Genomic DNA, 27,713 nt, shown 5'->3' with positions numbered 1-27,713 from the left:
GTCCTCTGCTCAGTACTGGAGTCCCAAAATGGTCCTAGGAGAAGGCAAGTCAATCCTGACAGCTGCTTAGAGGTCATCTTAGAACTAAATGGCAGAGAGAGAGACTCCCCCACTCCCTCCCACACAAAAAAAAAATTAAGGAAAGAAAAAAAAATGAGGTTATTGTACAGAGGGTAGTTGTTTGCAGATCACTCAGGTGTGCTCTGAAGACCAAATCTCTACATCAGCAATTAGAAGGAAGCCCTGAGCCCTCTACCTCTTAGAAAGCACAATGGAATCAGATAGCACGAGAAACACACACACACACACACACACACACACATACAACACACACACACACACTTCATGGATCCTCTCTGCACGTCTCTCTAGGAAGGGAACCTGTGGGTGAGAGAATAGGCCAGATGCACTCCAGGACGCTGTGAGTTTATCAGACCTACAAGAACACTGATGTAGGAGGCTTGTTCTTTTAAGTCCCGGAAGCCCTTTTATTTTTTTCGTTGGGACATGTGTGAATACCTGTAATGCTGCTTTGCTTCCCAAACTGGCCAGTGAGTTAAACAGCAACAGGAGAGCAACAACAACAACAACAACAATACTTCAGTCTCAGCAAGAGCTCTCACCCTAGCCACCATGGAGTTTCCGGAAAGAGCTTATCTTGTGAATGACAAAGCCACCAAGATGTATGCCTTCACACTAGACAGGTAACAGCCATCGGTTTCTGCTTCACAGCTTTCTGTCTTCAATCCTCAATACATCCCTAAATCCCACAGCTTCAAGCTAGGAACTTTTGCCATGCAACTTGGGACATTTTGTAAAATTTTATAAACTGTTGGCAGACTTGTATAATTCATATCCTGAAATATGCAATATTCTCCATGATTTGAGTCTTAAGTATCCTAAGAGAATGAAGGACACCCTTTGTGAATGTATTTCCATCTGTAGATTTCCTTCCAGAAATAGACATATCCAATCTAATGTGTTTGCCTTTCTTTTCCTCAATTAATTCTACTTTTAAAATAGGTAGTATACTTTATTACATTATATTTAGTAAGGAGGGAGGCTTTTCAATGATGTGACAAAACTTTAGTTACATTGATCTTAAATTATTTGTCCACCTCTTGCATCATCTTCTACCAATTCATTCCTCTACCCTTATTCCATCCACACTTAGTGCTTTTCTCTTTGCATAAAAATTATTTGCTATTTTCTTAATCATATAATATGGAATACATATAAGCAAAAAATCAATTACAAAATAGCATGTAAGTGTCATTCTGAGAGTGTTCAATGAGAATATCTCAAGGAAACCTAGATCTTAGCTGGCCAATGGCAGTCAGAGAAAGCTTTTCAGAAATGATAGGTTGAGCACTGAAAAATAAAGGGAATTAGAGTAAGGTTAGAGAAACCTTACATAGAAAGTAGGATTAAGGAAAGCTGTTCAGACGGGGATATTGCTGGGTAAAGACAGAGACCTACAAGAATGAATTTTGTGTGTTTTCACAATTTGGGGAATTCAATCCAAGTGGGGAGCAAAGAGAAACTCAATTCGTAGAGATGAAAGAATGAAAATCTGAAATACATTTATGCTAGGAACAGAAGTTAAGGAAATAGTTATCCATTAATAATACACGTAGTGCTGTGTGTTTCATGGGGTAAAATTAATATTCCAAAGAGCAGCAACATCATGTTTGATAGAATCAACTGTCTGAGCAGCTGCAAAGAAAAGCTTTCTCTTTCAGGATATTTTATAACTTTGCTTTGCAAACATATGACAAAGAACCAAACCCACCTATTATCTCACCGTATTAGAATTATTTATTTATTTATAATATATTTTATTGATTTTATACATAGATGAATTGAGAGGGATAGAGAGTTAGAAACGTCGATGAGAGAGAAACATCGACCAGCTGCCTCTTGCACACCAACTGGGGATGTGCCCGCAACCAAGGTATGTGCCCCTTGACCGGAATCGAACCCGGGACCTTTCAGTCCGCAGGCCGATGCTCTATCCACTGAGCCAAACCAATTAGGGCATCTCTGGCTATGAGATTCATGGAAGATATAAAATAAACCAGTGCTCATATAAACAGTGCTAGAACAATTGGTGGCCCTTTTTTCTCATGTTGCCTTCTCACGGTCCTTTGAATTGATGACAATTGGGGACTCACACTATTACAGTATATGTGTGTTATCGGGGCATATATCGCATTACAAAGGCAACGATGTATAAGTATAAATACTTTATGTGCCTCTTGCCAAGTGGTTCCTACTGCAATATGAAGAGTTTGCAGAACTGCTCAAAATCCTGAGTGCTGTTAACATCATGGGTACAAACCTTCCGAAGTCAACTTGGCAATATACATCCAAGTCCTTAAAATTATGGATACTCTTTGACTAAGCAATTTCCCTTCTAGGATTACACTTTAAGCAGATAATAATATATTGAGCAAGGATTAACTATAACAGTATGAATCACAGTGCTATTTATCTGAGCAAATAATTGGAAAAAACGAATTGTTAAATAATAGGAATTCAGTTAATTATGTTGTGATATAGCTATATTAAATATAACAATTTCTACAGGTTAAAAGTAATGATGCAGAATATTTAATAAATTGAGGCAACGTTAACAATAAATACAGCTAAGATTCAGGTCCCAAAGCTGTATCTTTGGGAGGATCCTCTGGTGACACAGTCATGTCATCCACAATCCATTCTGGCCCATCCCCACTGAGTTGCAACCACGTGATTTAGGTAGTATTTACCCCATTCTCAGCTCCAGAGAAGCATGACTGGGTTTAGCCAATATTCTGATTGGTACAAGGTCTGAGCCAATCAGCCCATCCATATTCCTTTGGGTCTAGGGGTTGGTTTTCATCTGGTCAACTCACCATGCAACTTAGAACTCTTGTCTAGCAGTTGGAAATGAGGACACTTTCATTCCTCGCAAAAGAAACAGCAAGTGTGTGGCCCTGACTGCCTCGGGCAACCATCCCACTAGCATGAGGAAAACTGCCTGAAGCACGGTTAGAACTAAAGCAATGGATCCAGAGCCCTGATAAACCATTCTGAAGCCCACTACCTCCAGACGTTTTCAGTTTCACAACCAATGATCTCCACTTATTGATTAACCTAGCATGAGCTTTGTTTTCTGTACTTGCAATAAAAAAAATCCTAATTAATATGGTTTCTAATTATGTACAAAAAGTGTATTTGTATATTACAAAACTAAACAACATGTCCATAGTGATGGTCTCTTGCGTAAGGTTACCTGTGATTTTCTTCTGTTTGTGCTTTTTTATACTTCCCAATTTTCTATAAAAAGTATATTCTTTTATTCAGAAAAAAATAAGTATAATGATAATTAGAGTCAGAATCAAAATCATCATCTACCTGTAAGCGGAAAACTGCAGATCTTTAATTCCAGCTGGCAATAAGACAAATGAAACAGCTCTTCAACTGGAGGCTAATTTATTTCTGTTTTTATACCTTTCAAAGTCATGAATACAAAGTTCTTAATTCTAATAATTTTATTAATGCTTCTAATAAGTTTATTTAAAAATTAAATCTGATTAATTCAAGATCTGTGAACATCAACATTTGCATCAGTAAAGATTGGTTTTGAATTTACTGAAGTTCAGGTAGGGAAGCAGAGTGGGATGACCTGGGAAAAAGAGGAAGTCTTGGAATCCCAGCTCTGCAATTTCCTGGCTATTTGTCCTCAGACAATTACTTAACCTCTCTGAACCTTAATTATTTCAGCCAAGAAACTATGGGGTTGGACTAAATGTTATCTATAATATTTCCATCTTTGAACTTCTATAATTCCATAAACGGCTCTAAATAATGATTTCTGTGTGAGTAGAGCTAGAAGACCTGATATGTACTGCGTGCTATAGGAAGTAAAAGTAAGTCTCAACTTCCATGGATTGGTAGAGATTGTGAGCAATGCTGTGTTAAGACCGTTTCTGAGGGACCGTATGGACTTAGCAGGAAAAACTGCTAAGTCCAAATGCTATTAACAATGTTGTTGTGGAGAAGAAGGTGACAGTGATGGCATGCCATAGTGGGAATCTGAATCATCAGTTGGCTCATAGACACATATCTAACAATGTTCCTACTCCTTTTTTGATTTGTGGGACAGTATCCAATATTTTTTCCAAATGAAGTTATTGGGAAGGAAATGTATCTGCTTCCTATCTCCTGTTCCTTTAATATCTCTTAATCACTGGTAGTAGAGACTGAAGAAGAGTATGGCTGAATAAGAGCAAAACGTTTAGTAGTTGAGACTTCAGATAGACATTTCTTGCTTGTTCCTTACACTTGATATTTCTTGTAGAAGGAGCTGTGCATTACAACTTTCTAGACAGCTAGCAAATGTCCTCACAGTGGTTCAGAGAATGGGTAGGGCTGTCCGTGGTGTTTGCAGCCATGTTCATTTCTTGCCTCTGTCAAACTCATGCGCAGTGTGGATCGCCAGCAGAAACCCGTGAATAAAGATCACTGTTCTGGAGAGAGGCCAGAGGAGCTGGGGTCCGGAGCCATCTATCACTGTCACGGCAATGCCAAGGCCACAGAGAACAGGGCAAACGAGCAAGTCTACGCCAAGTGGAAACTCTGGGCTGCTTCGGGAATATGCTTTGTTTTCATGATTGCAGAGGTTGTGGGTGAGTATTTCTCAATGAAGCTCCTCTGATTAAACAAGCAAACAAAATCCTACATAAGTACAGGAGGGTGACCTCGGTTCTTCTTTTAAAGTGAGAGTTAACCTTTTCTATAAGTATGAAGTAACAATGTGCTCATTGTAGATACGTTGGAAAATAGAAGGAAATGTAACAACATTCATCACTATCCCACAGTAGAGTGGTAACTGCTAATAAAATTATGAAGTATTTCCATACAATATATTTTCTATTCAAAGCTCAGTTTTTCAGCACAGCCGAGAGCACACTAAATGCTTCTGACCATGCCATCAAATGCTCTTAAAATACTTTCACGCTTGAACAATGTACACTCCACTGTGATTTAAAGAACCATCTCTCTATTGTTAGAAATTTAGGGATTTTTTTCCCCGTTTATGGACAATGCTGCAATAAAAAATCTTGAATAAAACTCTGCCTGCCTTTCTGGTTAATCCCTTTAAAGAGAGACCTAAAAATAGAAATAGTTGGTTGAAGGACATGAATATTTTTATTACTTCTTGATACATGTTGCCAAACTGCTATCCAGAAAGCTTAAAACAATTCCTATGTCTGCCAGGTCTGCATGAAAATGATTTCTCTCCAATCTTTACCAGAACTTATTTTAATCTTTTAGAAATCTTTGTTAATATATAAATGAATATGCTTTATTTTAACACCCATTAGTGCTAGGATATTTTTTTGCATGCTTATTAGTGATCTGTATTTCCCTGAAATGCATTCCTGGTGGCTTCTTAATGTCTACTTTTTAGATAACTTATATTGTAATTAGCTATATTGATCTCTGGGAGCTCTTTATATATTAGGATATTAAACTTTTGTTATGTTTGTTAGTATTTTTTCTGCTTTTTGTTTGCTTTTTAATTTTTGTTTAATTTTTGGTTTGACATAGAGAAGTTTAAAATTTTATATAGGTAATTGTATTGAACATTTTATTTTTAAACTATTCTTTAACCAATTTAGTCTCTAGTAAGCCTTCCCAGGGACTGAGAAGATAGATACCCTTTTGTTGTTCAGTTTTCAATCAATGTGAAAGTAGATATATTCTAAGAATTGAAAAAAAAATCTTTTTTTCTAAACAGCTAACAATGTTTCCAGTATCATTTATGAAACAATTATTTTCTCCATTGATTTTTGATGCTTCTTATATCATTTATCAAATTTTTATAAACAATAGGGTTTGGTTCTAAGGTATTTCATGATTCCTGTTGCTGGTTCTTGTCAGTAGTAACACATTTAATTGATGCAAATTTGTATGTCACATGATCTCTTATTCTTCCCTTATTATTCCTTGTTTAACAGAAAAAAAATACAAACATAATTTATTTTAGTTTATTATTTTAATTAAGCATGAGAATCATTTTGTTTGGGTTTATCCAAAACCTAATTGTGATTTTAAGAAGGGGTATACGGAGAAAAGTGAATTTTGTGAATAAAAGACCATCTTGCTTCAGACTACTGATTAGACATCAGCTGGGGAGAAGATGCCATTGAGTCTCAGCATCCACATGGATCTGCGAAGAAGCAGAGGCAGAAAGTAGTGGAGGAAACAAGCCAGTCTCTATATCTTCCTGAGCTGCGTTTGCCATGGGGCGGTGCCAGGACTTTATGGGAAGGATGTGAATTTCCAGACATCACCTTTTCAAATCGCATTTCCAATGGGTTCTGTTTTTCAGATTTTCCATTTTGTCAGTCTCTTTCAAGAACAATGCAATATTGTCCAAAACTTTATGAATTTCAATAATGAAAAAGAATATTCCTTTGGCAAATGTGTCGGTGGGTGTCCGCAGGGCGTTTTCCAGGTTGGAACTGTTACAAGTAAATTATTTGCTACTCCACAAGCTATTAAGTCAGTTCCTTCAAAAGACATACCCTGGCTTTAGAAACTGTGTGCTATCAATTATTTTTGTAAACCAACTGGAAGAAGGTTATTAAAAACCTTGGATTTGTCTTGGACTGGATAAGTCTAAGTTCTTTTCCAGTTTTGAAAAGCAATAAAAGTCTGAATACATAGGCCATAAGACTGCATAGCTTGAAGAAAACAATTAATTCTGATTGCCAGCCATTAGAGTGGGAAAAATAGCTTAGCAGATGCTAATGGAATAATCATCCATTTTCAGATGGTTATTAATTTTGGGTAATAGAGAAAAAAATTAATAACCACCTGAGAATGGACGATTATTTCATTAAAAAAACAAACTCACTTTTCTCCTTATACCCATTCGTATAATCTATCACTATGCTTTTAAGAAAGATGACTTGCATTTTTAGGGGGAAATTGGGAAGCTATATTCTCATTCCTGGATAACTGGTCTATGAGTTCTAATGTGACTTTCAGAGTCAGAGGGAAGTGATGTCAGTAATGAAATTAAGTGGATACTGAGAGACATTTGGAATTTGAGCTGTCTTTATTTTGAGCAGATTTTCCCAAAACATTGCTTTCATCATGTTGATTCTGTCTTCAAAATTCTTCTCTGGCTCCCCGTTGCCTAGTTCAGCCCTTCACAACCTTTCCCCATCATGGCAGATGTAGGAACTTTTACTGGGCACCGAGGTAAACTGGCAAGAATACCTGTGGCAACAATAGGGGCTCCCTCTGTTGCTAAGCCCCAAGTGAGAGAGAACAATATATTGAGGAGCTCTGGCATCCTGGACAAAATGAAAAACTTTTACTTTGCCTTTCAAGTCATTCCACCATCTGGCTGCCAAACAGACTATCAATCTCTTTACTACTTCCCTTCATGGCTTTCTGTTTCAGCCATTTATTCACTGAATGCAAGAATAATCATTCTACCACAATATCTCTGTAGCTTTGGCGTATGCCTTCTCATTTGAATGAAAAAACACTTTCCTTCATCCCCCACACTCATCAAAACACTGGCCATGATTCAAGAGCCCAGCCCACAGCTCACTTCCTCCCTAAAGCCATTCTGACCACGTCAGAGAAAGCAATTATTATTCTCAGATCACTCCTGCGGGATATGGGATTTGAGCAAATCCTTGAGGGAGGGGTAGACATTGAGAGGTGGCTAAGAGGGAGATGAGAGGGCCTTTCGGATGGAGGGGCCTCAATGGGCAGCACCTGATTATTGCTGTGGTCCCGCAATAGTCAATACCAGCCTTGCCTGGAGAGACTGAGAGAGCTGGTGGGTCTGCCATCTGATTTCCCATTATTCCTCCAACAATGCACATCTCCTTCTTTCCCAGGAAGGTTCCATGCTCTTCCACTTCTCTCTGTTCTCATTCCTGTTATTACCTCTCTCTGAGAAACCCTCCTCTTCTAGCTAATTCTTCCCCTCTCTCCTGTGAAAAGTTCCCCAAAACTCCCAGTGGGAGTGGCTTTTTAGTCTTCTAGTCTATTTGTCATGCATATCTTCAGCACAATGAGTGTTAGTAATGTAAGATTACAGAAAAGAGGTCTTGCAATATTTTTGTTTGTTTTTTCTATTTCTTTTTTTTATTGATTTCAGAGAGGGAGGGAGGGAGAGAGGAAGGAGGGAAGGAGGGAGGGAGGGAAGAAGAGAGAGAGAGAGAGAGAGAGAGAGAGAGAGAGAGAGAGAGAGAGAGAGAGAGAGTGAGTCAGAGTCATTGACTGGCTGCCTCCTGCACATCCTCACTGGGGATTGATCCCACAACATGTTGGGCATGTGCCCTGACCAGGAATCCAGTTGTGACCTCCTGGTTCATAGGTTGACGCTCAACCACCACTGAGCCATGTAGGTTGGGGGAGACTGGGATTTTAATACTTTTATCTGTGTGTATCCTCTTCCTGCACCAAGCACAGTGAGGGCTCAACAAATACCTATGGGACCATTGAATTAACTGTCAGTCACACCCCATGCATTCAGAAGCAAATGCAAGTTCAGTTGCAAACTACCTCTTGCAAACAATTTGCTCCACAGCCGCTCATCATGATTGCTCACAATTTTGTGGATGGTTCTTAAAAGTAGTTCTGATGGTTGCAGAATGGATCTTGGTTTCCAGAACCGCCCTATTAACATGCGTCTTCGAAAGCCAGGCCATTTTTCTTTCTCAGTTGCCTCCTGACTCAGCGGAGCCTCTTGAAGAAACCCCGTAAGACCTCATTTCCTTGACTTGGGCTACGATTTCAGCTCAGCACATGGAATCACCGTCATCACTCATTGCTGAGATGGTGGCGTGCTGCTTATCTGCCTGCAGTCATTTCCCAGGCAAGAACTAATGCATTGGCAGCACAGCTTCATTATCAGGCCCCGGTTTGGCAGATAGAGCAACATTTCAGGGTAATTGGAAGGACAGCTGATTTGTTAGCAAAATGTTACTTTTTGGCTAATGAATCATTGTGATTTTTGCACTGACAGCTCAGTAACAAGCTTGAAGACTCCTTTCCCTCAGACCATTAAACTTTGACAAACCCGTTATTAACTGCGGCGAGAGCCAGCGGTCTGTGGGGGATGATTGCAATTATGAGCCATATATGTAATTTTGGGAAATCATTAGCCGACAAGGTGAGTCTGATGACCGAGGGCTGATGACTGACAGCCGCCGTCGCTTTTTAGTGCAGGAGGCAATAAACAGCCGCCGGGAGGACTATCCGTCAGCAAAACCTTTTTGCTGGGAAGACGCGGTGGAAAGTAATAAAGGCTACTGCTCTCAAACAACAAGCTCTGCTCGGGAAGAAAGAGACAAGGCTTTCCTGTGGCTTCCACTTTGGAGGCTGGAGGGTCTCTGCTTAAAAGAGATCTAGAGGGAAGCAGAAGGAGCCTAGGGAACAGAGAGAACAGCCAGGCAGGCCTCCGAGGCGTGGCTTCTTTTCCTATGCTTCTCTGGACGGTTACAGTCAGTAGTCCCTTTAGAAAGTGCCTGTCCTTTCGCCTTCTGGTCCCCCCTATTCCTCACAGGGGTCTCGAACTCAGGTGGATAATGCCAATTAGTAGAGAAGACAGAAGCAGTAAAGACTATGGTAAAATCACAAGGCAAGGATATAAATAAAAACCCATCCGGAGGGCATTGTATCGTCTGGTTTGCAGACGGAAGTCCAGGTCCCCAGTTGGAGGGCGAGGCCCTGTGAATCTGGCTTTCCCTCTGCAGCCTCATTGTTTTGCATTGCCCTGTCTGAATCCTCATGTCCCGGTCTAACGGGGATGATCCCCGAGAATGCCCACACTCTGCAGTCTCTGTACCTTTACCCCTTAGGAACGGCCTTGGCCTTGACATTCATTTCTACATGTTCAAATCCTACCCACTCTCTGGGTCTCTTTCTTTACCTGTCAAATTGGGAAGAAGAGGTGGCCAATTGGATCAATGCTGATGTGTCTTCTAAAGCTCTGTGGGTCTGTGACATTTCTCCAACTCAGGTTAGTACATATGAATCCAGTTGTGCCCCACACAAGGGTCCCCAAGCCCCCTTTCCAGGCTGACTTCCCTTGATGGGTTGGGAACCCTTGTGTGGGGCATCATATCCTCACCCTGTGTGACACTGTGCACCCCCAGGTGGCCACGTTGCTGGGAGTCTTGCTGTCGTCACAGATGCTGCCCACCTCTTGATTGACCTGACTAGTTTCCTGCTCAGCCTCTTCTCCCTGTGGCTGTCCTCCAAGCCTCCCTCCAAGCGGCTGACCTTCGGATGGCACCGAGCAGGTACAGTTCACCGACGGAGCGCTCGTGATGGCAGAGGTGTGCCTCAGAGTCAAACCCAGGGTAGAACCAAAAGGGACAAAGCAAAGCCTTGCTGGAAAACTCCTGAGGCACATCTCTGGTGTGAGGGGTGAATTAGACATGGGGTGGGAACCTATGCTAATTCAGCTAAAGGCCAGATTAATCACCTACCTCTGGTCCGATGGGACAATGCAACCACCCCAGTCCCAGGGACTCAGTGTAGAGCGAAGCCATGATAGCATTCATGAAGTTACTCTGTATCTGGGAAGCTCCTAGCATTTTGCAAGATAAGGCACAAACAGCACAAAAAAACGTTGCAGAGATGGAAGAACTTCTCACGGGGGAGTCAGGGATAGAAGGTGAAGGAGAACAGAGGGCAGGGTAAGGAAGGGCAGGGGTGGCCAACATGCTGACGTGGGCGGGCTTTGTTGAAAGGTGCCGCCAGGCACAGGCCACAGCTGGCAACTGTGGGCTGTAGGTTTACAAGCTAAGAGCGAAAGGGAGTTCTTCCTTCATACCAAACAATTTACCATCAGGATGTATTTTTTTGTTTGTTTTTTAAAGATACTTTTATAAAACCTATTTCTTTAAATTTATTTCAGAGAGGAAGAGAGAGAGAAACATCATTGATGAGAGAGAATCGTTGATTGCTTGCCTCCTATACATCCCCTAGTAAGGATTGAGCCTGCAACCCGAGCTTGTGCTCCTACTGGGAATCAAACCCATGACCCCTGGTTCATAGGTCAATACTCAACCCCTGAGCCATTGCGATCAGGCCAGCAGGGGGTGGTTTGAATTGCCTTCCTTTAACAACCAGCGGGAGAGGGAGATAAGGCAATAAACCATGATAAAAAGAGTGTGACCTGAAGCTGCTTTCCCAGTCCCCCAATAGAGCTATGCTTATACTTTTGGCTGAGCACCAGCCATCTGTCTGTATAAATTTGTACCTGTACTTTACCCTTTCTTTTTAAAAATATTTATTTATTAAATTGATTGGTCCACATGGACATACAGGTTTCAGGTGTGGGTCTCTATGTAACAAGATCTGTGTAATGCATCATGTGCCTGCCACACTTTACCCTTTCGGATACCATTGGCCAGAGTTGTTTTGTAAACATGGGATGATTTGTAAACATAAGAGGGACTCGGAATTTCAAATCCTGCTTGGACTTTCTCGTCCTGGCCATGGATATTCATGAGCATTGACACACCAGAGGACCAGTGCTGCCCAATAGAACTCTGCCCCCGGGGAGACGTTCTGGAATAGAGTACCCGTAGCCACGGAACACTCTAATACATGGCCAGTGCTACTGATGGACTGGGTCTTTAATTTTACTTATTTTCACTGTAAACAGCCACAGGTGATGGATGGCTAACGTACTAGGCAGTACCACTACAGGCAGAGAGATGGACATCAACTAGAACATCAAGCCTGTCATTTCATGAATGCCTTTGTTTAGGAAGAAGCTAAGTACAAAAAATGAATTTATTTAAAGAGAATATTAAATGTCTAATGGGACAGGTGGCATGTGGATATGGCAAAAGTTGTGATGATTGTATACAAGTGACTAAAGTCTGGGAAACGCTCCTCCCACAATGAGAAACAATAGGCTACAGGGGCCTGCTAAAAGGAGGAGGTAAAAACTATGAATGTGCCTGACCACTGACTCACAGAATGTTCCCAGAACCTGAATCCACCTTCAAGATTGAGTTGCAGATCAGGGTGAGGCAGTAAGGAACTCCTAAGTGAGCAAATATACTTGACTCAGAGGGCACATTGAACACTATCTTATCTTGAAATGTTAATGCAAATGCCACATCCTATGTTTCTTTTCCTTACTGTTGCTCTTAAAATGCATCTAGAGGGTCGATATACCTCTGAGCTCACCTCTGTGTTTATGGGATGCTGGGCTGGCAAATGAAACTCATTTTTCAAGTGCCCTCTCATGCCTTCCCTTTTTACTGTTTTAATCCACAGAAGCTACTGGTACTGGCACGCTGTCAGTGTTTCATGGCAAAATTAAAAGTTTCTAAATACCTTTTACTCTATGTGTCTCATTATTTCATCCCCTAATAAGTTTCAATCATTTTAGCACCTGCTTAAATTAAAATCCCCAAGGAAAACAGCAGGCGAGGGCAACAAATAATACGCTTTTAAAATTCGTTGCAAATTACCGAGTAACATGGAACAAAGGAAGTCAGATGCTGGTGTTTTATAAATGCAACGAGAAAGTAGCTTGTCTTAGTGCTAAAATCCTTCCACAGTTTTGCTTTGTGAGTTAGAGTGAACTAGTGTAAAGCTTCTTTTGTGAGGGGGAAGGAACATTAATGTCTCATGACTCCTGGGTATGTTAAGGTGATTCATGAATGCTTTGCGTGCTTGCATCCTTAGAGATCCTCGGGGCCCTGCTGTCCATGCTATGTGTCTGGGCAGTGACTGGCGTGCTGGTGTACCTGGCCTGTGAGCGCCTGCTGTACCCCGATTACCAGATCCAGGCCACTGTGATGATCATCGTTTCGGGCTGTGCTGTGGCAGCCAACATTGTGTAAGTCACCCCTCACTCTGCCCAGGAAGCTTGCCTTTAACCCTGTCTGGACTCAGATGCGTGTTTGTTCTTGTTGCTTGTGTTCAATTCCTCCACTTGTGAGGATGGCAGAGACCTGACAGAGTGCTCAAATGGTTCTATGACTGAAAGAAGGTTGGTTGTGCTCATTTTAGTATTTTCATATCGGCTCCTAATAGCTACCATTTTGAATGCTTTTTATGTGTCAGGGACTGTGATTTGGTCTTTTGATCTACATTATCAAGCCCAGTGTTCACAACATCCCTACTTTCCAGATTGGAAAACTGAAGCTCTGCGAGGTTAAAGGAATTGCCAGTGAGAAGGTGTAGAGCCAGGACCTGAATCAGACCCACCATACTCAGAATGGGGTCCTAGCCGTTCTGCTCTCTCTTGCATATTGATGGTTCCCCATGGGACGTGACTTACTCCTAGTCAGTTTTTATTACAGAGACATATTATGGCTTCCCACACAGCTGGATTGGAAGGGATCTTAAAGCTTATTTACTTTAGTCCCCTTTCTACTTTTTAATTCTCTCTTGCAACATCCACTTCATGGTCATTAGTTTCATATATTTTAACAGAACTAACAGCAGAATTTATTTCTCTCATAAGCACTCTACCATATATTTGTAATATTTTGACTATATAAAAATTCTACCTTAAGCTATGTTAGCTAAACTCTTTATATTCTACCTGTTGGTTCATTGCCTTAACCAGGTAGCCTTAAATTACTCTTATGGGACGTGTGATCATGTCCTACTGGACATTTTATCACTGCCATATTTGTCTGCTCTTCCCCAAATGAACTACTTGATTGCTATGACAATGGAGTTTTAAGGCCAGGACTTTGATCCTTTTGGTTGATTTGCTCCTTCTCATTTGCCAAAATAATTCTGGACAGCCCTATTTAAAACTATCTGTTTGTATCTATTTAAAACCATCTGTATGGCCAAAACCGGTTTGGCTCAGCGGTAGAGCGTCGATCTGCAGACTGAAAGGTCCCAGGTTTGATTCCGGTCAACGGCATGTACATTGGTTGCGGGCACATCCCCGGTAGGGGGTGTGCAAGAGGCAGCTGGTCGATATTTCTCTCTTATCGACGTTTCTAGCTCTCTATCTTTCTCCTTTCCTCTCTGTAAGAAAAATCAATAAAATATATTAAAAATAAATAAATAAAACCATCTGTATGTCCGTCTGTCCATCTATCTGTATCATCTGTGGTAGAGAGAACAATGGCCCCTCAAAAATTTCCACACTCTAAGGCTTAGCCCTTCTAAATATGTTACCTTACATGACAAAATAAATTTTTAAAATGTAATTAAATTAAAGATGGATATTGAGATGGGGAGATTATCCTGAATTATCCAGATAGGCCCAATGTCACCACAAAGGTCCTTATAGAAGGGAAGCGTCAGGCCAGAGAGGAGAGGAGATGCTGCATTGCTGGCTTTGAAGATGAAGGAATGTGACTGACATTTAGGGGCTGGAAAAGGTAAGAAAGTGTGTTCTCCCCTAAAACCTTGGAAGAAATGCTGTCCTGCACATTCATTTTAGATTTCTAACCTCCAAAGGTTGGATAAGATAATAAATGTGTGTTGTTCTAAGCTAGAAAGGCTTGTGGTAACTTGTTACAGCAGCAATAGGAAACTCATACACTATCTAGGTATCATCTGCTTGTCTATCTTGCAATCCCACGTGATACATTGCAATAGGATTACACATGAGAATGAAGAAGACAGTGATAGGAGAATGGCATCTTAAATAGTGTTTTTAAAGAGAGGGCACAGTGGATCTCTGGAATGAGAGGAAAAGCTGAGCATGCACACTTATAGAAAGGAAAAGCTGAGCATGCACACTTATAGAAAGCTCCTCCAGTCCCTCTAGTACCCTTACCTTGTGCCTACCTTTGTTCCTCACCTCATAGTTTGCAAACCATTGCAAAAGTCTCTGAGCTAAACAATTAGAAGAGTGATATTTCATCTGCTGTAACTGACTAGATCCCTATTTCCACCTAGTTATATTGAAAATGTGTTTCACATTGGCATTGGGAGATCAATCCCAATCTATCACCACTAGGAGACAAGCCAGAACATGTGTCCTGCTGACCGGGGATCAATAACATCATCTTTGCCTAGGAGAACAACATGTCTACAAGGCAGCAGGAAGAACAAAAATATTAATAATTTCCCAAGTCATATGGCACATAATTGTATCGATGTTACACAATGATGAAGGGTGCCCCAAGCTAACTACCACATAAATCTGGACCCTCCGTGATTGAGTTTGACTTTTAAACAGACACCATCCACATCTTCTTTTTACTGCAAATGCTGTTGAACTTTGACCTTAATTTTAAGGTGCTCAGAAAGACAAGGGAATTACAAAGCTTTGACTTCCCTGTGAAAGCAGGTAGTTATTAATGGGCAAGCTACTGAGTGACTATAATGTTTCCTCCCAGAACTGGGATTACAGGTTCCAAGTACAGGTAGAGGCTGTGTTGTCTGAATAGACAACCACAATTTGGGAATAAATGTATTCCTTGGGGACTCAAAATCAGGACAGAAAGTTATAAGACAGGTTGTAAAGGGATTCCAGGATGAAAAGTATTGACAGAGCCTTAAGGCCATTGCATGCGAAATTTTCCCTGCCTGAACATTCCCTCCCCTCCTAGCCTCACTCTAACCTTTCATGTCCAACTCAATTGCTTTGTCTTGCTAACTAAACCAGACTCCCTGTTTGACTATCTGTAGCACTGGTTCTTAGTAGGCTTATTATAATTAGAACTTTCCATGTATGTGTGCGTGTGTCTTTTTAAATTCTCTGCATCTCCTTCATGCTTGAAGCCACAATGGGGAGGGACCATGTCTGCTTTCACTTACTCTTATGCCCCTAAACATTTAACAGTGCCTAGTACACATGGGTCCCTAAGTACGTTTTTCTTCTTCTTCTTTTTTTTTATAAAGTGAGTGAGTGAAAGAATGAATGACAACATGATGAGCACACCTAGCAGACCTAGAGAGTCTAGCAACTGCCAGCCATGGAAGGCTGTCTGAAGACAACGAAATGGTAGCTCCGAATTGAGGCTCAATTTCTGCCGAAACATTGACAGTCTAAAGAGTAAACATTATGTCAAAAGCAAATCCCGGTGGACACCAGTCAGTTCAGGTAGTGATGATGGCCTGAGAGTTGACACTTTTCTGAAAATAAGGGTACGTGGTACTAAACAATACTTCTTTAATACCTCTGTTACAAAAATGTACAGAGAAGTTTCTAGGCAAAACACTCCTTGTTGGCCACCAGTAAAAAAAAAGTTCTCCTTTTGCCTTTGGAGGCAAATTATTATCTACAACTTCAACCTCTTGAAGTTGTAGATAATTAGAATCAGGGTGCATAATTTATAATGGCTACTACTTAACACTTTGATTTAGATAGGAAATGTTCAATTTTGCAATACATTTATAATTTTTAAATATATTTTGCTCTCTGGATAAATAGCTACATACACATACGCACAGTGTGCTCATCATTGGCCATTACAGTTATTCACATTTCAAATTCTTATGTAAATGAACAAAATTAAGTAAAGAAAAAGATAAAAGAATCCAGCCCTGATGAAACTCACTACTTATTTTGTTTCACTCCTTTCTGCTGCTTTTTGCATTTGAAAGTAGGACATTTAATTGAGCTCCTATCAAAGTTCAGCCTTAAGCCTAGCTCAGGGCCTGACAGTAAGTAGACACTCAATAAATGATACTTCCCCTCCTCATTGTAAAATATTTGGCTTTCATTGTAGTAGTGATGCTTTCCAGTTTTAATGTGAAGGAGAGCATTAGGCAGGTGGAAATGAAAACTGAGGCGAATCTTCCTTGTCTGCCCTTTTGTGAAAAGTTGAAAATGCTATGATCCACTTGTGTTCAAAATTAGTCCAAACGAGTTTATCTTAAAATCTGAATATTTTAATCACCTGTCAATTTGGATAATATATGCTGTTAGCTCTTCTGTTGTGCCAGATGGGTGTTTAAGGGTTAATGTCCCGTGTGCTGAGAACACTGTTCTCTTGTGCAGACTAAGTGTGATTTTGCACCAGAGGCCTCCTGGCCACAGTCACAAGGAAGTGCAAGCTAATGCCAGTGTCAGAGCCGCTTTTGTGCATGCTCTTGGGGACCTGTTTCAGAGCATCAGCGTGTTAACCAGCGCACTTATCATCTACTTCAAGGTGAGTATGTTTGATTTAACTCACTATCATAGCAATTTTATATACCAAGGAGTATAAAAATGGGTCCTCCAAAATTAACTGAAAGGAGGGTGGAGAGACTATTTTTTTCCTAAACACACAACTGTGCAAATTTTAAACAAAGAAACAAATAAACATTTAAAGCCTGAAAACCTTGGACTTTCCAAATTCTTAAGAGCTCTGTCTTTAATCTCAGGGCTTCCAATCTTTTTTTTTTTTTTTTAATATATATTTTATTGATCTTGTACAGAGAGGAAGGGAGAGAGATAGTTAGAAACATCAATGAGAGTCATCCGTCAGCTGCCTCTTGCACACCCCCTACTGGAGATATGCCCGCAACCAAGGTACATGTCCTTGACCGGAATCGAACCCGGGTCCCTTCAGTCCCCAAGCTGACGCTCTATCCATTGAGCCAAACCAGTTTCGGCGGCTTCCAGTCTTTTAAGAAAGTAGTTCCTTTTATCATTGGGTCAATATGTACTACAATGGAACCATAAATATCTTAGAGATCTTGGGTTGTAAGCAACAGAAAAAATCTCTAGCACACTTAAGCAAAAACAAACAAACAAATAAATAAAATATATGTAAAAAATAAAGTTATATATAATTATATATACATAATTATATATACATAATTATATACATAATTATATATATATATATATATATAGTATACATATATTATTTATATATATTATTGGCTGAAATTTATTGGATGTACTCCAAAGAAAAATCAAGATACAAATAAGGGTCACTTTTTTTTTTTTTTTTTAAATATATTTTATTGATCTTTTTACAGAGAGGAAGGGAGAGAGATAGAGAGCTAGAAACGTCGATGAGAGATTAACATCGACCAGCTGCCTCTTGCACACCCCCTACCGGGATGTGCGCGCAACCAATGTACATGCCCTTGACCAGAATCGAACCCGGGACCTTTCAGTCTGCAGACCGACGCTCTACCACTGAGCCAAACCGGTTTCGGCAAGGGTCACTTTTGTTATATAGATTTCAGAAACTATCCAACTTCTGTCCCAGACACCAAACTGAAATGAATATGACTCAACTCATTTTTTTTTTCAATTTCTTATCATTACGCTAAAGATTCATATTTCTGGGAAAGGAGTCTAGCGTGGGTCTTGTACCTGCTGCTTGGCCAGGGGAGGGTAGAACACCTGAATGTCCCACAATATCACCCACAATGGGGGAGAGGTAATTTCGCTCCAAAAGGTCAGTGTGTTCCTGGAAAGTGGGAATGGCTCTGGGTGGGCCTCTGACCCTAAGAAAATATGCATTGCAGCTTTGCATTTGGTAGTACTGAGAACCAACAGGGGTGGTGAGAGTGGAGGCGGCAGGTAATGGAGACAAGCATTTACCTTGGTTCTATCATGACCTCCCAGTTAGTAGGGACTCTACATTAATTTTACTAAAAGTGAAAACACGTAAATACAAATTACAAAAACATATCTGAATTCAGTTGAGCAAATGCTCTCTGCAAGCTTTAAGTTTAAGGAAAAATAGTTAAAAAATTGTATGGGTTAGTCGAGTTTGACACTATGCTTATAAAGGTTAGGCTTCTTAGAGATAATGAGGCAGACTTCTCTGAGGCCCAAAACTGCATCAGAGGCAAAGTCGCAGGTGTTTCACCCTGAGGCTAAGGGTTTCAGTGGCCAGAGAGGCAAGAATGAGGCCTCAGCTTGTACTCTTAGGATTGGATCAAAGATGCCTGTCTCGAGCATGTGTCATACTTAGAAGGGGAAAATAAACCACACTAACCCCAGTCCGCCAAGACCAAGCTCCAGCTGTACCTTGGGCATATGCAACCTCTCAGCAGATGACAAGCCTTCTACTCATCATAATTAAGGCTGAAAAGTCAGCTCATCGCAAACTCTGTACTTCTGTTCTGTTTCTGAGAAGTCAAATCAGGCCTCTTGAGAAAATATTCAAGAATATCTCTCCCTTCACTTCTTAAATGATGGGAGAGCATGCCCTGTAGTCTCTCTTCTTCTGTCACTGGTAGTTTAAAGCTTAAAACAGGGGTGGGGAACATCTGGCTTAAGGGCTGTATAAGACCCCAAATCATTTGGTTCAGCCTTATCAAGGCATTAGGGGTGAGCTAATTAAATGTTTGACCAAATATAGCAGGCTAATTTTTAAGTTGATAGTTTTGTATGGCCCTCCAATGATGTTATAAATATCCAAACAGTCATTGGCAGAAAAAAAAAAAGGTTCCCCACCCCTGGCTTAGAAGAAAGATTGAGTCTTCAGAAAGTTGCCTCTGAGTTGGATATCAGGTGTCAAGTTGGATGTGAAGTAGGGGTGAAAGAGTAATAGAGAGGGAAGGAAACAGAGAGGTTTACATATTTTATTCATCAGACTTTCTTCAAAGGAGACACACATTCAGTTAACCAAAGCCCCTATATTTTCCAGCCAGACTATAAAATGGCCGATTCAATTTGCACATTTGTGTTTTCTGTCCTGGTGTTGGCGAGTACTGTCACAGTCTTAAAGGACTTCTCCATCTTACTCATGGAAGGTAGGAGCGATTTTATTATTCTTAAGATCCATGTTTTCTCTTCTCTATGACCATAAGAGATAGTAGCCTTGCGGCATGTTCACTATTAATATGCATCACAGAGAACATTTAAACTGATAAAGAATTTGGTGGAAAACAAATATTGTGATTTTCTTTCATATGGAACAACTAAAAAGTATTGGTTTCTATTTTTCCTCCAGCAACTGTTCAATGATATGGGTCAGTGTAAAAACAATATGCACAAACACTAAAGATAGACATGGAGGAAGTTATTGTAAAAATATTAGTTTGTCCCTAAATGTATGGACAAGACCCAAGAAAGACAGTATAAACCTATCCTTAGCAGCATTGTAACTATTCAGACTAGGCCAGTGGTCAGCAAACTCTTAGTCAACAGAGCCAAATATCAACAGTACAATGACTGAAATTTCTTTTGAGAGCCAAATTTTTTAAACTTAAACTTCTAACACCACTTCTCCAAGTAGACTAGCCCAGGTCGTAGTATTTTGTGGAAGAGCCACATTCAAGGGTCCAAAGAACCGCATGTGGCTCACGAGCCGCAGTTTGCCGACCACAGGACTAGGCCAGCAGTTCTCCAACATCAGTAGCATCAGAATTGCTTGTAGGGTTTGTTAAAACACAGATTTCTGGGTCCACCCACACCCTTCCAGGGACATAGGTCTGTGTTGGGGCCCAAGAATCTAAAGTTCTAACAAGATGCTAGTGCTGCTGGTCTGGGGACCACACTTTGAGAACCGCTGAACCAGGCTTTTTGTAGCACTTGGAGATACCTACAAGAGGGTGCTGGGAATGGCTCCCAGAAATTCTATCAGAACCAGAGGTTTGCATCATATCAAACATTTGGATGATCATAAATATCCGGATATTGGATAAACTTTTCTTTTTTTGTCTTGCACATTTTGAAATAAGGAAGACGCAGTCTCAGAGGGCCGTTGCATTTTTAGTGTTCAGTGCCACAGCTACATTTAAGGTTTCTGTCCTCAGTGGGCAGTATCATTGTTGGCAGATGATAATGTTGATAATAGTGAAACCAAATGGAGACAAAATGTCACTAACAAGCGAACTTCTTCACTCTGGAGGGAGGTGACAATATTTGACTTGTCAAGTCACAAATACACCCATTTCCTTTCCTGAGGGCCAAGTGCTGCAGCGCTGTTGTCGCTAGGATGGCATTGACTAACAGGGGGATAAAAGGCAGATTGGTGCACAACTTGAGACGACTGTATTCCACTTTCCCTGTCTCTCAGGGTAGATCTGCTCTGGTGATTATCTTCCTTACTTATTTAAAGAAAGGACAGTTAATTATGGAAACTGCCAGATATCTGGCAGATGCTTAATTTCTAAACTAGGTTTTCACATTAGAAGAGCATAAAAGAATCCTTATCTTGGTAAAATTTTAAAATAATATGCAAAGGTAGAAAATGAATTTAAAAAGTCTCCCCCTTTTTTCTACTTTGAATTCTCAGTCCCATTCATCAGGAGTAACATCTACTTCTAAGTTAACATACATCTTTCAAAGGATATATATATATATATATGCATAATAAATGCATAAATGTATAATATATGTAAATATTTACATATATACACATACAATGTATATCATATACATAATATATGTAAACTGTGTGTGTATGTATTTTTTAAACAAATAGGATTCTGTTTTTATACTTATTTTGCTCTGTACTTGTTTTTTTCACTTAGATATCTTTCCATTTAAGTACATACATAGAAACACCCCATTTTTTTTTTTTTTTTTACATAGCTATAAACTATTTGCTATTGATGGCCAATGTTAATGGCATAATTAACACTCCTGTGCATTTATATTTTTTTTAGCATTTGTACATTTTTGGAATAATTCCTAGAAATGTTATTTCTGTTTCAAAAGTTCTGTGTATTTTGAAATTTGACAGATATGATCATTTCTACCAAAACAACTCTTTGCAACATCTCTTTGGCCAATAGAATATAACAGTGCCCATTTCTTCACATGTTCCCCATCATGGGGTATTATCAAACTGCTGATTCTCTTCTTTCCTAATCTGATTGGTGGAATATTTTATCTTATTAATTTAATATGCAATTCTATAATTGAGTGATTTTTTCATATATTTATTAACCTGGGAAATTGTTTTTTAAATACTAACTTGAGTATTTTCCTGGGTGCATTAATATTTTTGCAGGCTTTCTGTGGGGAAAAATGGTCCCTAGAATGTGATGGAGCATAGAGTTCAGTGGGAGCATAGCCTCATGCTTGTTGACATTATTTCATGGGGTAAAATAAGTAATAGTGGACTTGTGTTCATCATAAGCATAGGGAGATAAATGAGGCAAGAGAGACAAAAAGTAATGGGATCATGACTTCAACATAAGGGTCCTAGATGAACGATAGCAGGTCTTCAAGAGCCAAATGAAACTCAGCAGAGATGACACACTAGCATAATAGTCAACTTCTGGTTGCAATTCCTCGAGTCTAGCATTTTCATAACACCTCACACTCAGAGCATGAACTGCAGACCCTCACATCCCACTTATCTATGTGACTTTAGCAATGCTTTTTAACCTCTCTGTCTCCCAATTTCCTCTCCTCCAGTTAAATAGGAATTGTAGCACTGATAAAACTAGCTCATAAAGTTCTTGTAAATATTAAAATAAGATAATTATCCTATTTAATAAAGATGGAATATGCAAATTGACCATAACTCCACAACAAAAATCGCGGTGCCTACAGCCAATAAGGACAGAATATGCAAATTGACACAACAAGATGAGAGGTGGAAGGCGGCTCTGGCCTGAGAGAAGGCAGAAAGGTGGCTCCAGGCTGGAGTGAAGGCAGTGCTGGCAGCCAGGAGAATTTGCACGAATTTTTATGCATCAGGCCTCTAGTTATAAATAAAATGCTTAGCATAAACCTTGACCTACTATAGGTTCTCAACAAAGCTATGTCATTATTATTTTTACTATAATACAACAACCTCACCCATGACTGCATATACATTCTATGACTAATCTGAGAAAAAAAACACTAATACCACTAATTTGTTTCTGCTATCCTGAGCTTTGTGCAGCTCAGTCAGTAAAATTCCATATTGACCAACTCTTTTTTTACCTCTGTGAAATAATATGAAATGGGATTAAACTAAACTCAAATTGTAGAGAATTTTAAATTAGACCTAACGAGAAAATCCCAAAGAGGAAGGCTCTTAAATACTGAAAAAAAGGAGGGTTAAGGATCCCCCCCCCCCTTTTTTTAAGTATATGCTTCTTGACTAGCTGCTCATGACAATCTGAGAAGCTTAAAAAAATACTTATGACCAAGCTTCACAGCCAGAGATCCTGATATAATACTAGTGACTGGGCTGGGGACTAGCTTTGATGTTTTCTAATATGTAGCCAAGCTTGAAAACTGCAAAGTAGAACCACTATCCAGTGACTTGTAAATAGAATTGAAATGGTTCTCAACCTTAGCTGTGTGTTAGAATCATCATGTGAGCTATGGAAATACTGATGTGGAGTCTTATCCCCAAAGAATTTGATTGAATTGATCTTGGGTGCAACCTGATCATCAGGACTTCTAAATTCTCCTCCAATGAAACTAATGTGTGTCCAAGGTTGAGAGAAGCTCTGGAGGAGTGTAGGTTTCAGAGTCTCATTCACAGAAATTTTCTTCAGAAGGATGGACATGCAGCTGAAGCATATTTATTTTTATATGGTTGATATATATATATATATATATATATATATATATATATATATATATATATATATATAGTTAAAGTAGAGGCAGAAAGGGGGTCAGCCTTAGAAATCTCTTCTATAGTTTTCTCTTTGGATCATCTTCTGTTGATGGGGATTTAACTATTGCACCCAATGGCTTTTTCCATTGTTGTGCTGGTTGAGTTGATTTTTTAAAAATTCTTATATCAAACTGATATCTTTTACAGTTCTAACCAACCACTGGCTCCACTTGTAGCTAGCCAATGCAAGCAACCTCACACTTTCACACCATCTAGCCTCCTATATGACAATCCTTGCAATGTTTCAAAAAAGCGATCCTGCTTTCTTAACCTGCTTTTCTCCAGGCCAGAGACACCCCAGTTCCTTCAGGCCCAGAGAATAGCTGATTGGCTGCCTGTCCCCCCATCCTGCTGTTCCTTTAGAAGCAAGGATGACATTCAAACTATCCTACTCTATGATCTGAATATTAACCCTCACTAATGTACCTAAATTAATAAAAGTTTTACAAAGAATAATAAAATGGTTTTACAATATTAGGGTCACCTATTAACACAGTTCACTAAAGTTACCTGTTAGATAGCTCCCATTTGTGTAGCATTACAGTATACAAAGGGCAGTTATTTTCAGATATGCTCCTCAAAGAACTCTGTGAACTGTATATTGTTCTTATCACCCCTATTTTATTATAAATGATGCTAAAAATCAGAGAAGTTCCAAGATTTAGGTAAATTCAAAATAGTTGTAGCCGCATGCTAACCTTAAATTATCTGATACCAAATCCCATGTTATTTCATTTTGCTTCTGGAGTGTATGCAAAGATCATTGGAAAAAGCACAACTGGATTAATAACACATCCACAAATGAAGGATGATCCCTGTCGTTGATTACTGCATAAGTAAAACCTGAAATATTTTTTTGTGAACTTCTGAGTGATGGTAAACACTTAGCAATGGGGGAATCTGATTTGCAAACATTTGAGATAAGAAACCATAAATGAAGAGGGCACAAGTTGATATTTGGGTGAGGACTTTGCAGACCCAATTGGCCATCTCGATGAGCTATATTCAGTTGAATAACAATAGCCTCCCATTCTTTCCTTCTGTCAGGTGTGCCAAAGAACCTCAACTACAATGTTGTGAAAGAGCTCATCTTAGCGGTAGATGGCGTGGTGTCTGTGCACAGCTTGCACATCTGGTCTTTAACAACCAACCAGGTGATTCTCTCCGCTCATGTTGTTGCAGGTCAGTAAGACTGGACAAAATTCAGTCCTTGTTCTGTAAAGTCAGCAATTTCCCTCCTTTTTGTAGAGCTGCCCTTAGTAGCCGATGCCTGTCTACACAACTGTGAGGTACTTTGTATTACCAAGAGCTTTTGAAAACCACACCCCTTGTTAATGTTGTCATGGCAACAATGATAATGATATGCCTAGAAGCTGAATGAAGAGGGTAGGACAAAGGGGGAAGAATGGCACCCAAATTTGAAGTCCTTAGGTTCTGAATATTAGACTTCACCTGGTTGGCTTGGAACTCAAACAATTAAATAATAGGAATGATTTCAACAATAAATCTTCATTGAGTATCTCCTGTTATGCTTTGCCTCTCACTGAAGAGTGGAAGATGAAGCATACACAGGTTCCATCTTTAGGGTTTCTTTTTTCCCCTTTTCTTTAAATATATTCTTATTAATTTCAGAAAAGAAGGGAGAGGGAGAGGGAGAGGGAGAGGGAGAGAGAGAGAGAGAGAGGGAGAGGGAGAGAGAGAGAGAGTCAATGATGAGAGAGAATCATTGATTGGCTGCCTCCTGCATGCCCCACACATGGGGGATTGAGTCCACACCTGGGCATGTGCACTGACTGGGAATTGAACTGTGATCTCCTGGTTTCTGACCTCCTGGTCAATGCTCAATCACTGAGCCACGCTGGCTGGGCCTTAACGTTTTAACAACCTAAAAAATTTGATAGTAAAAATTAATGGTGATTTTTTTTTAACTGGGTGGTTAGAAATTCTATAACCATGTGAGATAATTTTAGGAAATTGGATTTATTTTAAAAATGACTTTCTCAAATAGGTGATTTTGTCCAGGTTATGTCCTAGTGCTGAGAAACTGGGTGGTGGGAGGTGACTCTCTGCCTCAGGAGACAGGCCAATAAGATACATGAGGCTGCTAGAAAGTAACTCAGGAAGTTATTTAGACTCAGGGTACAGGAATATCAGTGACAGTCATATTGAGGACTTTGCTTTTTCAGACAACCTGATCTTCGCCGAGCGGCTCAGATCTGGCTACAGGGAATTTACAGCATCCACAACACTAATATTTTATTGCAAATGGAAGAACCTAGTAATCATGTTACTGTGGAGGGAATTTTACAGCCTCCTGATACCTTTGGGGACAAGAGAAAAGATGGAGTGAGGGTTGCTGCTCTAAGAAAGATCTGTGGGGAACCCTAAATGCTCCCTGCCTCCTGTCATTAGCCTTAATATAGGTTCTGATTAGAGATAAGGGCTGCAACCCAGAGGTCCCTGGGGACTGGTAAGCAAGGCTGTATAAGAAATAACAGTTCTGTCTTGGCTTTTTCCAGGGTGCATTTCCACTTTCATACTCAGCTCCTTGGAGTGCCAGACCCCAGAGATAATTGTGAAGAAGAGCTTCTATAGTGTCTGGGTACTTGGCTGCACTAAGCCCCCTCCCCTGCCCCCTACACACACACACACACACACACACACACACACACACACACACACACACCTTGTCTGTGCAGATTTAGTTGATTGTCAGAGCCAACCTGGCTTCTTCTGAGCACTAGGCCTGTGCCCCACCCCATCAAGTACTTGAAACTGGAGATGTAGTTGTTGCCTATTTGTGTGCAATCAATGTCAAGTTCACTATGATTCCTCTTCAACAGCATCCAGTCGGGACAGCCAGGGCATTCAGAGAGAGATTGCTAAAGCCCTCAGCAATAGCTTTCCTGTGCATTCACTCACCATTCAGATGGAATCTCCTGCGGACCAGGACCCCAGCTGCCTTTTCTGTGAAGAACCTCAGGACTAGTTCAGTCAGACTATCAGCTTCCTGGGTTGATAGGTCACTACATGATGCTCTGTAGTTCCTGGAACAGAAACAATAAGGAACCAAAGGAAGATGTTTGAGAAATTGATGATACTGTACAATGCACATTTTATGCTTCTTTATTTAGCTCCATCCAACCATGAATTAGACGCATGTAGATTCACTAATCAATACTGATTATCATCAGTAGCTCTGTTCCATTTCAGGAATATATGTGTGGGCCATTCCTAACTGGGGCTGAAATAACAACTGTTTGTAACTATAGGCCTTAAATAGTACATCGCCCTTCAACAGCACAGCCCAAGGATGAGTGGGTCGAGATGAACTAAGGCCGAGGTCAGCAAACTGCGGCTCTCGAGCCACATGCAGCTCTTTGGCCCCTTGAGTGTGGCTCTTCCACAAAATACCATGGCCTGGGAGAGTCTATTTTGAAGAAGTGGCATTAGAAGAAGTTTAAGTTAAAAAATTTGACTCTTAAAAGAAATTTCAATTGTTGTACTGTTGATATTTGGCTCTGTTGTCTAATAAGTTTGCCGACTACTGAACTAAGGGAAGTCTGAGCAGGAATCTATGGCAAGGAAAGTCACAACAATTTCCCAAAACTGGAGAAGTAAAAATAAGAAGAGCCAAGTCAAGGATAAAGCTAATCTGAAGGCCCAATACCTCAAAAGAACTTGATTTTCCCACCAAGTTGTAATTTGATTTGAGGCAATTCTTTTGAAATCCCCATCCACCAACATCACTGTTAATTAAATGGGGTAGAAATGTTCTTGTTCCATCTTGCTTATAAGTTCTGTTGTATTATGTCTGAAACTATTGAATGATATTGTACTTCTCTGTATAAAAATCATGGGCAAATGCAAAATTATAAAATTTACTGCTTTTTAAGAGTTTTCATATGGTAGGATCTATTAATAAAAGAAAATGGGAAGACATAAAAAGGCAGATTACTTATTTCAAGTCACATGGAAAGTAATTTAGTCAAAAAATTAATAAGGCCTTGAATAATATTTATGTAGTATTATCCAATTGGGCCATTTATCACCTAGCTTTATTCTAATGATAACTTTGAGAAGTTGTAGTTAATACCAAACAGATAAGGACATAGGCTCATACAAGTTAAGTACCTTAACCATGTCTTTTATTTATTCATTCAAAAATGTTTTTTTTGAGGCTGGCTATGGACTGAGCATTGGTGGACCAAGCTGATA

At 40.0% G+C, this 27,713-nt stretch overlaps 1 protein-coding gene across 1 annotated transcript; it reads left to right on the top strand.

Annotated features, from left to right (window-relative positions):
• Positions 1–633: 633 nt before the first annotated feature.
• On the top strand, positions 634–26,484 carry SLC30A8 (solute carrier family 30 member 8; the record flags this gene model as incomplete). Its single annotated transcript, XM_084864991.1, has 8 exons — positions 634–704; positions 4,474–4,673; positions 10,179–10,325; positions 12,736–12,889; positions 16,973–17,123; positions 19,569–19,674; positions 24,543–24,677; positions 26,339–26,484. 8 exons carry the CDS (start codon positions 634–636, stop codon positions 26,482–26,484), a joined length of 1,110 nt encoding a protein of 369 aa, XP_084721117.1.
• Between the last annotated feature and the right edge of the window lie 1,229 nt (positions 26,485–27,713).

The sequence above is a fragment of the Pipistrellus hanaki genome, assembly GCF_964339955.1.
Source record: "Pipistrellus hanaki genome assembly, chromosome: 17".
Taxonomy (NCBI): domain Eukaryota; kingdom Metazoa; phylum Chordata; class Mammalia; order Chiroptera; family Vespertilionidae; genus Pipistrellus; species Pipistrellus hanaki.
The sequence above is the reverse complement of the archived record's forward strand: the minus strand, read 5'-3'. Positions and strand labels throughout refer to the sequence as shown.